Raw genomic sequence first — 14,319 nt, 5'->3', positions numbered from 1 at the left:
CAGTAATGCTAACCATTACACCGTCTGTGCTGCCCGTCTGCGCTAGTAATTCCATAAGTTATATTTGCAGAATAGTGATGTCAATCCTAAACAAAATATGTTGTTAATTTATTTGGTGACCAGTGATGTCACCTGTATCACATGACTTAGGGGCCTGTTTATCAAAATGACAGTCATAAGCATAAATGACATATCAACGTGTTATACAAATAAATTAGTTATTCAGAGCTGGAACGGTTGCAGGGCCTGTTTCAGATCTGGACCCTGATGCAAACACATTTGCGAATTTTGACGCTTAGCAATTGCTAAAATATGCTAATGCATCAGCCGGCGGAATTTGTACTGAGACGCCCACTTATGGCGAAAGTTGAATTTTAGCAAAGATCATGGTGGCACACGTACCACCTCAATCCTTCATTCGCAATAGCAGCAAATATTGACAGTAAAACATACTTTATTTAAATAAAGTAATTTTTTTGCATCAAAATACCTGAAACATATATATGTAAAGCAGGACCGCATATATGTGTGGATGCACCAAAGACTGGTGAAGCGTAATAGCAGTGGTGGTTCTAGGGGTGGGCAAACAGGGCTATCGCCCGGGGTGCTGCGGCCTGAGGGCACGATCGCAGTCACACCGCCGGCACCGTCTAATCTGATGGTGCCTGCCCACTCTTGCCCGCCACCGGAGGCACCATCACCCGCCCCGCTCTTGCCAGCTGAAGAGACTCGGGAGTCCCTGTCTGCCCACTTGGAGTCCCAGTCTCCCAGTAACCCTCCCAGAATGCCGGTGCCCAGCGTGACAACGTCACGCCGCATGATGTTGTTGTGCATTGGCATTCTGGGCGCGCCCGTGGAAGACAGAAGATGGTTAGGTCTAGACAGACTTCTGATGTCACACCCACGTGCCCCGCAATCAAAGGGGGAGGGGCAAGGATCAGAACGGGGGGGCCAAAACTGGCCCCTCGCGGGCTCGCTTCGGGCACGGTGGCTCGCTATGCTCGCCACAAAATTATTTTGCCCCTCTATGCCCACGTGGATTGTGTTTAGTTTTAAATATTCACTTGTGTATTTTAATAAATTTCAATAAACAATGTACAACCTACTGTATAATATAAGGGTATTAGTCAAAGTCATACTTACCTAGTATATGGACTTTTCCTCTGAGAGACGGGGAAAGGAGGACCAAGTGACAAGCGCAGAAGGGTTGCGCTGCAATTCGTGTCATCATGGCCCTGCCTCATGGCGTGCAGTGCTCTGACCTCTGATAAGCAAAGGTATGGTCCAAGGCATTGCACTCTTGGAGAATCCAGAGGAGCAAGTGTATAGGTTGCTGGTACAGGGGCGTAGTGCCAAGATTGCTTTGTTGCACCTCCACCCACTGTACATTGCCGCTATTAGAGGAATTGTACAGAGGGGAATATTTCCACCTGCCCTCATGTACCCGCAGAATACGGCTTGGACAGTCGTTTATTTGACCCTGGTAATGTAATTGTGATCTGCGTCTGATCACAATTACATGACCACGCCATTACTGTACTCTATGGAGCACTGAATTTTATGTATAATACAGTATACTGTTACTGATCATAAAACAAACAAGTAATTTGCTATGTCTTTTCCATTACTTATTTGAGTGCAACTTAAGTAAAAATTTAAAAAAAAACTTTATTATGATGAATTCAAACATATTCAGAGCAAACTTTTGAAAAACTTGCACCTTATTCAATTGCCAGGGAGAAATTCAGCCGGGGTAATTTCAATAGAAATTAACGCGCCTTATTTCTTGAAGACCCCCAGCAGGTGCAAAATCAGTGATAATCCCTATTTTACATTAAAAATGTAAGGACTTTCTTCAGAACCCCTTAGACCCCCCCATTCCTAATGACTAATTAGGCAATTGAAGTTTCCAGTTAGCTTCATTAGTACAATAATTTCATGTCATTATTGATGTAAAAAAAGGCCTCAAATTACCCCAAAATAATATTTTTTTGTAAACTTATGCACCTCAAATTTAATTACAGTATTTACATAACCAAAAAGTAATTACTTTTTATCTTTGTATTTTATTTTTTTATTTTAATTGGCCTCAGATTATCCCAAATCACTCTTTTTTTGCAATTTTTTTCCTGTTTGCATTTAAATGAAAAAAGTTTACTTTTTTTCATAATTTTTTTTTATTTAAAAAAAAGCACTTTACTGCATTTTTAAAGATCAAAAACATTTATTTATTTTTTTGGGGGGGGAGGAGGGGGGACAGTAATAAACATCATTACTGTTATCCAATATTCTCTTAAATTCTTTTAGAGTACAGGCTGTTCCCCAATTTTTTTTACATTTCCCACATGGTTGTTTGCTGGTAAAATTACTGTGACAATTATTTTTCCATTGGATGGTGAGGGTATCGGGAGCACGCATATTTGCGGTAATGAAAAAATGGTTGCGGTAATTTTCTCCACAAAAAGCTTGCAGCCAATTGAATATGTTCCAAAGAGCTACAACATATCAGACATAAACACTATTGCATGTACACAGTAATTTGGAGTGAAAAGTCCGTTGTCGGACTTTTCGACATCATTGGAGGTTATGGCCGCAATAAAGTATTGCACGCGTCCCCACGTATCCCCGTATTCAATTCCAAATCAGCGAAAACGGGACCCGGCGAAAATAAAATGTGCGATAAAAAATTTAATTTTTTGGGAAATCATCCTGACACACCCCAAAAGATGCCCTGACATGGGTGATGACTATGGGTACCCTGAATAGCCCTGCTAAAGGTATTTTGGATGTTTAAATGGTTCAATAGCTGCTTTTTGTGTTTTGAGAAAGTGGTGAAGAATAGCATTTTGCTACTTTTTTGGGAAAAAATAAGTAGTCCCATCAAATTTGGAGTACATGAAAATGAGTGCAAGCATTGTTCAAAATCAATAAAAACAAGCTTTAAAGTGCACCAAAAAACAGCAAGCACTTGCAATAAAAAAAAAAACTCCCCATACTTGCAGACCCCCCCAAAGGCTATTTCGCTAGTTTTTGAAGTTGTACCCCCACTTTGAACTTTTTCACCCACTTTTTCAAAGTGCTTTTTTTGGGGTGTCCTTTGTGTTTTTTTCCAGCATTTTTTTATGCAGTTAGCATCAAGAGGGGTGTACAAAGGGTGCGAGTGGTTTCCGCACCTCTGCACCCTAAAACCGTAATTCTGCACTTTTTTCGGCCAGGTATTCATAGGCGAAACTTTTTCGGCTATTAATCTGCATTGTGTTTTCGCACAGGCAAGAAGAGGCTAAAATTGAATACGGGGATAAGTGAAATCGGCGAAAATGACATCATCGGTGAAAAAATTTCACCGAAAACGGCTTTTCACTCCAAATTGAATACGGCCCTTTAGCCCATAGCAACCAGATTCTATCTATTCTTATCTAGATGTTCTAGTTAAATGTTAAGTAGAATTTGATTGGTTGCTATGGGCAACATCTCCATTTCTAAAAACTCTCACTTTACTAAATATACCCCTTAGGGGCAATCTATATAAAGATTAGCATTGAGATACATTTTTAAAATGGAAAAATAGAATTTGACAGCAGATAAGAACCACATCCAGTCTGCCCTTTATGGTTAGGGCACTAGGGTTAGAGTATTAGGGTATTAGGGTTCTTTTAGGGGTTTAGTTAAGGGTATTAGGGTTGGTTTAATGTTTTGGGTTATGGTGATAGGGTTTTGGGGTTTGTTTAGCGGTTTGGTTCAGGGCTTAGGGTATTGGGGTTGTGGTTTCTTTATCTTCACCATTTACCATATACCACTTAAGCAGCACCTTTCAGCTGATAGGTGGGCTTCGAGCAGTGGTCTGTTCACATCTCCATGTCTGCTGTGTGTTATCATGTAGTTGTGATCTGTAAATCTGCATAATAGTACAACTGGGCAGACAAAATCATCCTTAATTGGCACCAGACCCGATTCAAGTGACAACTCATTTGTTTAACATTTGCATTTGTCCTGCAAGGATTTAGTATTGTTAAAGCCAGACACAGTCCAGCATTGATGTGAAAACATAGGGCTGGCAAGCTGCCGCCAAAAACTTTTATTTGTCTTTGGCAAATGTTGCAGGAAAAAGTTTTTGAACAAAGACGTAGAGCAGACAGTATTTTCAGGGTTAATGCTCCCCCAGGATCCCTCTCTGTAAAAAAAAAAAAAAACACGCTAGAGTAGGCCATAGGCTACAATGGGGGAACTGCATCCGAAAACTCCAGAATGCTTCTGCGGGATCTTTGCGGAATGCTTGTGTACTAGAGCTTCGCTTATTTTTGCTTGCGCCCCATAGAGGCGTGAGAGAAAAAATTAAGCATGATCTTACTTACCATAATACCAGGAAATGCAGAAAGCCACACAACACGTAAGTTTTCCGATGGAACCTCGTCACTAATTAACTCTGCCCTTTTAGATTTTGAATGTGCCCATCAATTGTAGTAATAATTGGAGTATTTTGTCCCTCCAAAATAATGGTGAATGGCAGATTCCTCCTAAAAGACAGGGCGGTGGGTCAGAGGGCCTGATTCAGAGCCAGACGCTCTTTAAGAGCGTTCGCTCTGAATCAGGGCGTTTTTTTTTTTGTGTGGCCTCCTGGCCACTCGCTTAGCTGTGGGTGACCACCCACAGCTATTGCGAGCGGCCAGGTGATGGTCGCGATGGTCTCGACCATCGCGACCATCGGGCCTTGCGTCGAGACCCTTGTGGTAGGGTCTCGTTCCCGCAAGCCCCAGTGAGCTTTCGGGCTCTATTAGAGCCGGAAGCTCACCCACTGATATCACTCGTGATGTCAGTGAGGCCGCCCTCAAACGGCAGGCATTCCTTTGGGAACGCCTCCGTTTGGCCAGCCACCCCCCCTGCCCGCCTCCAAAACGGGGCAAGCTGTCAATCAAAATCGATAGTTGCCCCGCTTTGGTGCGAGACCCGTAGCGACAGAGCGCCCGTCACTAGCCGGGACTCGTGCATGCGCACATCAGAGACGGCTGTGGCATGCGCATGTGCAGTGGCCAAACATCGACCTGCTTGCGAGCACATAGTGCCTGCGAGCGGGTCTGAATCAGGCCCAGAGTACTCAAATTAGGACTGTCCTATGGATATCGAGACAGTTGGGAGGTATAGTACAGTGACAAAACTCATCTTGGTAATAATGGAGACACTGATAAAAAAAATCCCGTATCTATAGGTGCCCACACACATACCGATGTCCTCACGATACGATTTTATGGCCAATTTCCTCATGAACTTTCACGGGATCTCCCTTGCCGTCGTGATCACGATTTGGAGTTAAAAATGTCCAATCTGACTAAAGATCTATCTTGCAGCCAATGCATTGTATCCCAGATTGGCTAATCTGCCCTACAGCACGGCAGATCAGAAGATGCGATGTACGACGAGCGGGGACGCGCATCGGCATCGTGCTCGTGAGTATAAACTCACGATTTGTACTTTTTTTTACCCGATTCGTCGTCACGATTCGTCAAAATCGGCCAAATCGTGTAAAATGTCGCTATGTCGCTATACCTTATTTGTATTGTGTTTGTTCTTCCCTCTGACAAACAGTCGCATGCTACATAAGCATCAATTATCGTAACCATGAATCATCATCCCTGTCATTCACCATCCCCAAGCTTGTGAATGAGCCCCATCAACAACTATACACCATATTATTATTGTTATCACACCACTATCTCTGTATATTGACAGGGATTCTATGGTAAGTACATAATTTAACAGCTAAGAAAGTGGATTTGTTTTTTTGAGAGTAAATATTAGACAGAAGGGCTGAAGGATAATTGATATATTTTAGCAATCAGTGACAAAAAATCCAGCATATTTTATTCTGGATAGGCACCAAGGGCCGAATTCAATTAGCTGCGAAAAGTGGCGTCTGTCGAAAAGCGGAAATGGATTTGCCTCATTCGCCTGTTGTGACGCAATGTTTTCTCCATGCGCATCCTTGCTTTTCGCCCTTTTCAGTTGTAAAAAGGCCAAAACCATGGATAGGCGCATGTTTAACAAAGGGAAACTAGCGAAAAGGACCTTTTTTGGGGGGGAAAATCAGTCTGTACCCCATAAAAAGCTTCAGTGACCCTGGGAATCAATATAGAATAGTAGTAGTAGCCCTAATCAAGGCCGGCTCTAGGGTTCGGAGCACCCTGTGCTGGCCCTTGAAATAGCACCCATACATCACGTGCGGCCTCGCCGCGCGCTCAAATTTGGGGGCGTGGCCTAATTAACATAGGCCACGCCCCCTGTGTGACGTTATTTGGAGGCGTGCCTGCATGGCACACCTCCAAACAACGTCAGTCTGGGGGTAAAGCCCAGCACTCCGTAACTGGCTGGGCTTCCCCCAGTCCTCTCCCGTCAGTGAATGGTTGCCGCGCGCATGCATATGTGTGGAAAATTATAGAAAGCAATGTTTTTTTTCAGAAAAATAAATACTGAGGTTATATATGGGGTACCTGAAAATGGTTACTAGTATATTTTGATATCTCTTAAATTAATATTTAAAAAAAACTTAAAAATACACCTACTGTAGCCTCCTGCAATCTCAAAAACACCTGTCTCATCCATATAGCCCCCCAAAGTACCAGCCCCCCCCACTTTTATACCCATTTTCCAACACTTTTTCCATTTCCGGACCAAAAATGACGTAAAATTTCAACATTTCTTTGACTGATTAGTCATTAGGGGAGGTGTCCAAAGGGTTCTGGATCAAATCCCCATATTTGCACCCCAAAATAGCGATTTTGCACTTCCAATTCGCCTGCCTATATGTGGAGAAACTTTTTCTCCTATATTTCCATGTAAAGTTTTCGCATAGGCGAAAACGTCCTGGAATTGAATGTGGAGAAAAGAAGAAAACAGGCAAAAAGCGCAAATCGGCAAAAACTTTTCTCCAAACTGCACTTTTCGCAGCTAATTGAATTCAACCCTAAATATATTAGACTATTAGACAAAAAAAATAAAATACATGCAATATGATAATTTATTTAATACAGTAAAAAAAATTTGGGTGGTACTCAGGGGTACGCAATACTGGTACCTTAATTTTGGTGTTATTTTCATTTTTCTCTTCTATTTATCTTTTTTCATGGGAAAAAGTGCTGACTTAGATAGATAGATAGATAGATAGATAGATAGATAGATAGATAGATAGATAGATAGATAGATAGATAGATAGATAGATAGATAGATAGATAGATAGATGAGCTACTTGAGAAACCATTTGATATAAATTTTGTGTCATTGTGGATTTTTATATTCCCTTTTGATATACTGTAATTATGGGGCCTATTATACTTTAGTATCTCCCTTGCCACGGGATCTCTCTTTGCATTCTCGGAACTCCTTCCTATAGGAAAGAGCAGGGCTACGAGAACAAGCGTTATCTGAAGATGGTGTTTGTTTTTGCAGGCAAACCAAAAACTTTCAGTTTTTCGGAGTTTGCTGAATATCAGGTGATCCATTTGGAACCTCTGATGATGAATGGATCGGTAACCTAATTATGCAGAAACTAGCGTTCCCACATGGTTAACGGGTAATTTATCGTATGATGAATAGGCCCCTATAACTTTTGACTCATTTCCATAACTTCTAAAACATCTCAGATGTTGTATTTTATTGTTCATTGTTAAATTGTCAAATTAGTCTGTTCTATTTGTCAAACAAATTTGATTTCTGGAGCTATAGACATTTCCTATTTATATTAGTGAACCTTCCCGTATAATACATGTAAATAGACCTATGAAACTAAATAAAGATTGATTAAATAATTCCACCTGGTGTGTATTCTGATTCATTATACATTTCCTACAGCTATATATTTGAAGTAAATACATTTGTTGATTTTATTTAACATACTTTTGTAGAATTATGTTATAATTAATTATAACAAATGAATTAACCCATTTGTTTTATATGAGTTTACTGGAATACACCGATTTCATGCCTAGATATGCAGAGATGCCAAAAGTGATGTATAGCTTTTATATTTTGTAAACTCTTTTCTATATTTCAAATTATATTAGTAGTTTTCCAAATGGATGATTAACTACTTTATCAGTTTAATCCTTCTGTCCTTTTGTACGGGTTGGGTAGGATGCATATTAAAAAAATAAGCTTTGTGCATTTATAATATTACCTTATACAGTTTGAGAGTTTTACAGAGAAATTATTATACAGAAAAAAATTCACACAAAACAGACATCTATCTAAAGATCCCATCACATAACAACTTGCCAAACCCTAATGCACTGCAACATACAGTATGACGTGTCCAAATTCATAATAAAAATCTATTTTTTCTGTGGTAATTAAAATGCTAATAGGTATTTATCATTCAAATATTGTCCAACATGTTTCTATACATGTGTGATGTTTCTGTAATAAGCTATTTTGAAACGAGGTAACTTCTTTATGCATCACTAGTTTTCTTCAAATATATGCATTGCCAATATTCATTTCAGTTGCAGCTATATGTCATAAACAGGCTAACATGACAAAAATTAAATAGACGACATGCTACTAAACAAACGCCCATTAAGTTGGAAATGCTATTTTAGCATGTGCAAATAATAAAATTAAAAGCAAGCATGAAAATCAAAATACATAGTTGCAACCAAAAAAATAATAAAAATAAATAGTTGAAAACAGTAAAAACAAAATAAATAGTTGCAAAGAAAAAAAAACGAAACTGTTTTTATTTATTCAGAATTACAGAATTAATTTTATATATATATATATATATATATTTTAATTTTTATTATTGTTGTTATTATTATTATTATTATTATTATTATTATTATTATTATTATTATTATAGAAATGTAGAGATGTAAAAGTTGGAACTGATTAAAAGCAGTGCAGCACAGAATATTATAAGTACAGTACCTGGCTGTTCCTGATGCAGGTATAGCTGCAAAATACCTCCTCTGGCTGCTGGTATTACACTGATGTCTAACACAGCTGTCCACACACCCTTCTATTTAGCCTCTGTCTTTTTCCCCCCCGCCCTGATTTTTCAATCTGATTACTTGTGTCAAAATCTGGTGGTACTGTAGCCAATAGGGAAGCTGTCAGCAATGACAATATTTGCTTATCAAAACTCTAGCAGACTCAAAAGTTTAACACAGTCAGCAACACAACTTCTCCTTAGTGTGTGAACACGATAAACAGTCCCAGAACCTTCTCTGAAGTTGGTATTTGACGTTATCACTGGCTACTAAAGACGTGGTGTTTTTCACGCAGAAATGGTAATTTTATTTTCCTGAAATGCAATAAGCGCTTAAATATCTGGAAATATTTAAGGTGCGTACACACACAACGATTTTTTGAACAATTTAACTATAACGACGTCGTTATCGTTCAATCGTTCAAAAAATCGTTCAGTGTTAAACGATGAACGATTATCGTTCAAGCGCGTTCACGTTTGTCGATTGTAGTTTGTAGTTCAGTCAGGCTGGCCAACTGAACAATTTTCAATAGAAGTTGCAACATTTTTCCTTCAACACACAGAAAATAGTTTATTATGTAAAGTAAAACCAACTACTTTGTAAAACGATTTTCGTTCACTTTTTCAAGGGAAAAACTGAACGAAAATCGTTCGTTACTTACATCGTTGTGTGTGTACGCACCTTTATATTCTAGCTATTAAGCTGCATACATACACAACAATTTCGTTACCAGCGATTTTATGAATGATTTTATGAACGATTTTCTGTCAGATTATCTGTCAGATTTTTTAAAGTGTAATGAACGATTTTTTTGAACTACAAATGGTTTTTGCATATTCCCTTAATGAAAATCGTTCAGTTGGTCAGTCTGACTGAACTACAAACTACAAATGTAAATGCGCATGAATGATAATCGTTCATCGTTTTAACTTAGAAAGTGAATGATTTTTTCAATGATTGAACGATAATCGTTCAAAAAATCGTTAGACTACATTTTCTATATTGTGTTTGTAGAAATAGTTATAAACTATTATGCATGTTTTGTTACTTTAGCTATTAGCTTGTCACCCGTACTGAGATATTCATGTTGACTATCGTTTAAGCTCTGGCCTGTCCATTTTGAGACTGGCACAATCAAGGGACCGATGCCCAACTGAAAGGGGTGATATATCTCTTGGATATATCTCTTGGCTCATCTTGCCAAAGTGAGCTATACGTCTTGTCTGTATGGCGGAGTTATAGGTGAGGGCAGTGACATGTGGCGAGGTAAATGGCTGGGGAGGCACACATGTATAAAAACATAGTTTTTATATCAAAATTCTGGAGCATGACAGGGAGTATGATAGGGGAGGGAGTATGACAAGGGAGGCTCTGCCTCCCCTGCCTACCCTGACTGCACGTCCCAGAGGTGAGGGACTCTGTCCGCATATCTAGGGAGAAGTTAGTTTTCTGGTTGTAGGGTTTAGGGCAGTGGCTCCCAATCTCTGTCCTCAAAGCACCCTAACAGTCCAGGTTTTAAGGATATCCATGCTTTAGCAAAGGTGGCTTAATTAGTACCTCAGTCAATTTGATTTAACCATCTGTTCTCACACATGGATATCCCTAAAAACTGGACTGTTAGGGTGCCTTGAGGACTGCGTTTGGGAACCTCTGGTTTAGGCTATAGGACAAATATTAGATTAAGAAGATATTAGGCACAACAGTAATAACCACTTGGCAATTTTATCATTTTTATTGTTTTATTATATTATAGATATTGGCAGTAGAATAGACTAAAAAAAAACTAAAACCATAAGCTATGACATTTCATTTTCGTTTTAATTTTGTACACATACAGTATTTACTAAGTAGCACAGCTTACCGGGGAAGTCTGTGTATGTCCCACCATCCGCACCCCACTTACGATGGCTTACGATACAGTACATTGGAAATATTTCGCTATTACGGGGAAATTTTGGACTGAGAGTAATGAAAACAGTGTCCAAATGCATGTGCCAAATGGGAAATTCACCACTGTCGGGTATGACCCTTGAGGATGGTATGAGGGTCCCGCTGAAGAGAAAACTGGCTGCAAGTGACCGTAAAGATCAGGTGTTCCCATCTAATCATTAACACAAAGTCATCCAGCCCCGAACATGAACTCCCCAATAATTAGGAGGAGGAGGAGAAGGATGTAGGCTGTGAGAGAGATCCTTCTCCTGCAAGAATGTCTTCTTAGCTGAAGTTGGCGGTAGCACACGGACCGGATCTGCATAAAGCTAAGCAGCGCTAATTAGTCTTTTGCAGCAAATAATTCTGACATTTCCTGCATTAGGCTATTGTTAAATATCCCCGTTACTTAAAATCATGCAGAAACCGCTTGATAAATAAGCCCCTAAGAATACTTGTGGAACTACTTGGAATATGGGGCCTGATTCAGAGCCGGACGCTATTTGCGCTCGCTCGTTCAGAAAAAGGGGCCGGCTATTTAAATTGAGCGCTCGCTCTTTGCGGTCTGTTGACACCTCTATGTCTGCGCTCGCTATTTTGTAAAGACGCCCCCTGGCCGCTCGCATCCTACGTCATCTCCGCTATTTATTAGATTAATCGAGTACATCGAAAGGTGTCTGAACTGCTCGCAGTGCTTGTGGTTGGATTTTCCTACCGCAATCATGCGAACAGTTCAGGCTAAGAAACAACCAAGTGACGTGGTCGATGACGCTGCTTTGTTAATTATGCACACCCTTAAAACGCCCGTTTTGACCATTTGGCACGCCTGCGTTCTGATCACCACTCCCCGATTTCAAGCACCTTCCACCGTTACCACCCTCAAACGCCTCATCCTGTCACTCAAATTAGCAGGCACTCGCTATTTTGCGAGCACTCGATTTCCGACCGCAATTACTGGTTGGCGCATGCGCATTATGACCCATATGCATGCGCAGATGTGCGAACATCGCTCGGAGCGAACGAGCAGCCGCTTACGAGGGGCTCTGAATCAGGCCCCTGGGGGTCTATTTACTAAGCCTTGGATGGAGATAAAGTGGACAGAGATAAAGAGCAAAATTCAATTAGCGGCAAAATGGTCTGTTTTCTAAAAAAAAAAAAAAAGCAGCAGTTTTTCACCAAAAAACAGGCAAACATGGAAGGAGCAAAAAAAAAAAAACAGATGCAAATAGGCAAAAAGTCAGGAAATTGCATCTGTACCCCAAAGATGGCTGACGTACATTGGAAAATCATTTAGAAGTGTATTATTGGCCATAATAAAAGTATTTACGGTACTTAAATTGCGTCAGTTGGCGGCAATTTGTGTATACGAAAAACATGAAAAAAAATTATAGAAAGCAAATTTTTTTTTCCCCCGGAAACAATTGTTCCACGTAAATTTGGGGGTACGTTAAAATGCAAGTATATTTTTGTGTCGTAAAAGCGCACTTTAAAAACTATTACAAATGTGATGTTTAAAACACTTGTTGCATCCATATCGCCCCCTGAAATACCAGCCCCAATACGTTAAACCCAATATCAATGATTTTTTTTTCTCCAAAAATTTGACCGGTCGTTTTTTCACCAAGTTGCGCAACTTTTTTTTTTTTTTTTTAATTAGGGCAGTTGATCATTAGGTTGAGGGGGGAGGGTGTCCAAAGGGTTCTGGAAGAAATCCCCAATTTATTAGTTAAAAATAGGGATTTTGCTAATCTTTTTTCTCCTAGTCATTTTTTTTGGTGAAAATCGGCTGATTTCACTGACGGCGGCAAAAACAGCCAATTTCGCCGCTGATTGAATCCGGCCCAAAGTACCAGGCCAGCCTACCAGCTCTTAACTGTAAGTTTTCAAACACAGTCTGTGACATGGTAGCTAGGAGCTGATTGGTTGGTACATTATCTCTGTTCACTTTATCTCCATCCAAGTCTTAATAAATAGACCCCATAATCTCAGACAGACGGTGACCCATGGTTCCTCCTGCAGTCACTGTAGTGTGAGTGGAGGTGTCCAATAAGCAGAGGAAGTATCTGTTCTCCCCTGGACTCATGCAGCCAGTCACAACGCTGCTTATACATCTGGGGAAGAGTAGGCGATTGCTGGCAGAGTGCTCTTCCTCCTGCGGTTGCTGTTTATGGAGCCGGTGGCAGGTGGACTTTGGCAAAGCAACACAGGGGCATCATTAGGTGCAGTTCTGTAATGGCTAATCAGGAATAAAGAAGTTCTTCCAGTAGCATTAACTGTGCCATGGCCGCCTCTTCCCCTAAGTAAAGGCTGAAGAAATACATGAGGGCAAATGCACTGAATGGCGTCATTGCGTGCTAAGGGGGATGGACATCAGAGGGGAGGAGGGATGGGCAGGTATACAGAAATGGCCTCATGATGTACTGTCCGCCTGCTGTGTATCTATAACCAGCACAATGGGCCTGATTCAGAGCTGGACTCTGCTGCGTCCGCTCTTGCACCTGTAACATCTCCGACACGCCACCGTCGACGCATCATGGACACTTGCACCAGCCCTGTGGCAGGGGCAGTTTCTTCATCTGAACATGGCCGCTTTCCCAAAACACGCCAGCGACACTCCCATAACACGCCAGCGACACTCCCATAACACGCCAGTGACACTCCCATAACACGCCAGCGACACTCCCCCCTGCAGCCTAATCCTAACCCTCCCCGCCGCAGCCTAACCCTCCAGCAATCTAACCCTTCCCCGTGCAGACTAACCCTGACCCTCCCCTTTGCAGCCTATCCTTAACTCTTCCTCCCTCAGCCTAACTCTGTCCCCTGCAGCTTAACCCTAACCCTCCCCCCTGCAGCCTATCCCTAACCCTCCCCCCGCAGCCTAACCCTAACTCTCCCCCCTGCAGCCTAACCCTCCCCCCTGCAGCCTATCCCTAACCCTCCCTCCGCAGCCTAACCTTAACCCTCCCACCACAGCTTAACCCTAACTCTTCCCTCCCGCAGCCTGACCCTAACCCTCTCCCCTGCAGCCTAACCCTTCCCTCCCGCAGCCTAACCTTAACCCTCCCCCCTGCAGCCTAACCCTCCCCCCCAGCAGCCTAACCCTAACCCTTCCCCGTGCAGCCTAACCCTAACCCTTCCCTCCCGCAGCCTAACCCTAACCCTTCACCATGCAGCCTAACCCTAACCCTCCCTCCGCAGCCTAACCCTTCCCCCCGCAGCCTAACTCTCCCCCCTGCAGCCTAACCCTCCCCCCTGCAGCCTATCCCTAACCCTCCCCCGTGCAGCCTAACCCTGACCCTCCCCCCTAGCCTAACCCTTCCAAACCGCAGCCTAACTCTCCCCCCTGCAGCCTAACCCTTCCCCCTGCAGCCTATCCCTAACCCTCCCCCCGCAGCCTAACCTTAACCCTCCCCCT

The 14,319-nt window shown here is 41.7% G+C and overlaps 1 protein-coding gene across 2 annotated transcripts in view; it reads right to left on the bottom strand.

Moving 5' to 3' along the window:
- The window catches only part of GFI1B (growth factor independent 1B transcriptional repressor), a 32,563-nt gene extending 18,910 nt beyond the window's left edge, over window positions 1–13,653 (bottom strand). Inside the window, exon 1 of one of the 2 annotated variants that reach the window (XM_088451602.1) lies at window positions 10,837–13,653. In XM_088451602.1, the coding sequence (XP_088307728.1) occupies window positions 10,837–10,863 (27 nt within the window). In that variant the 5' untranslated portion in view covers window positions 10,864–13,653. Of the gene's footprint in view, window positions 1–8,913; window positions 8,968–10,836 lie in introns of those variants that run through there. The other variant, XM_088451695.1, reaches the window with a different exon arrangement.
- Between the last annotated feature and the right edge of the window lie 666 nt (window positions 13,654–14,319).

Source organism: Taudactylus pleione, unplaced genomic scaffold (genome assembly GCF_031769625.1).
Source record: "Taudactylus pleione unplaced genomic scaffold, aTauple2 ptg000003l, whole genome shotgun sequence".
NCBI classification, from domain to species: Eukaryota; Metazoa; Chordata; class Amphibia; order Anura; family Myobatrachidae; genus Taudactylus; species Taudactylus pleione.
The sequence above is the reverse complement of the archived record's forward strand: the minus strand, read 5'-3'. Positions and strand labels throughout refer to the sequence as shown.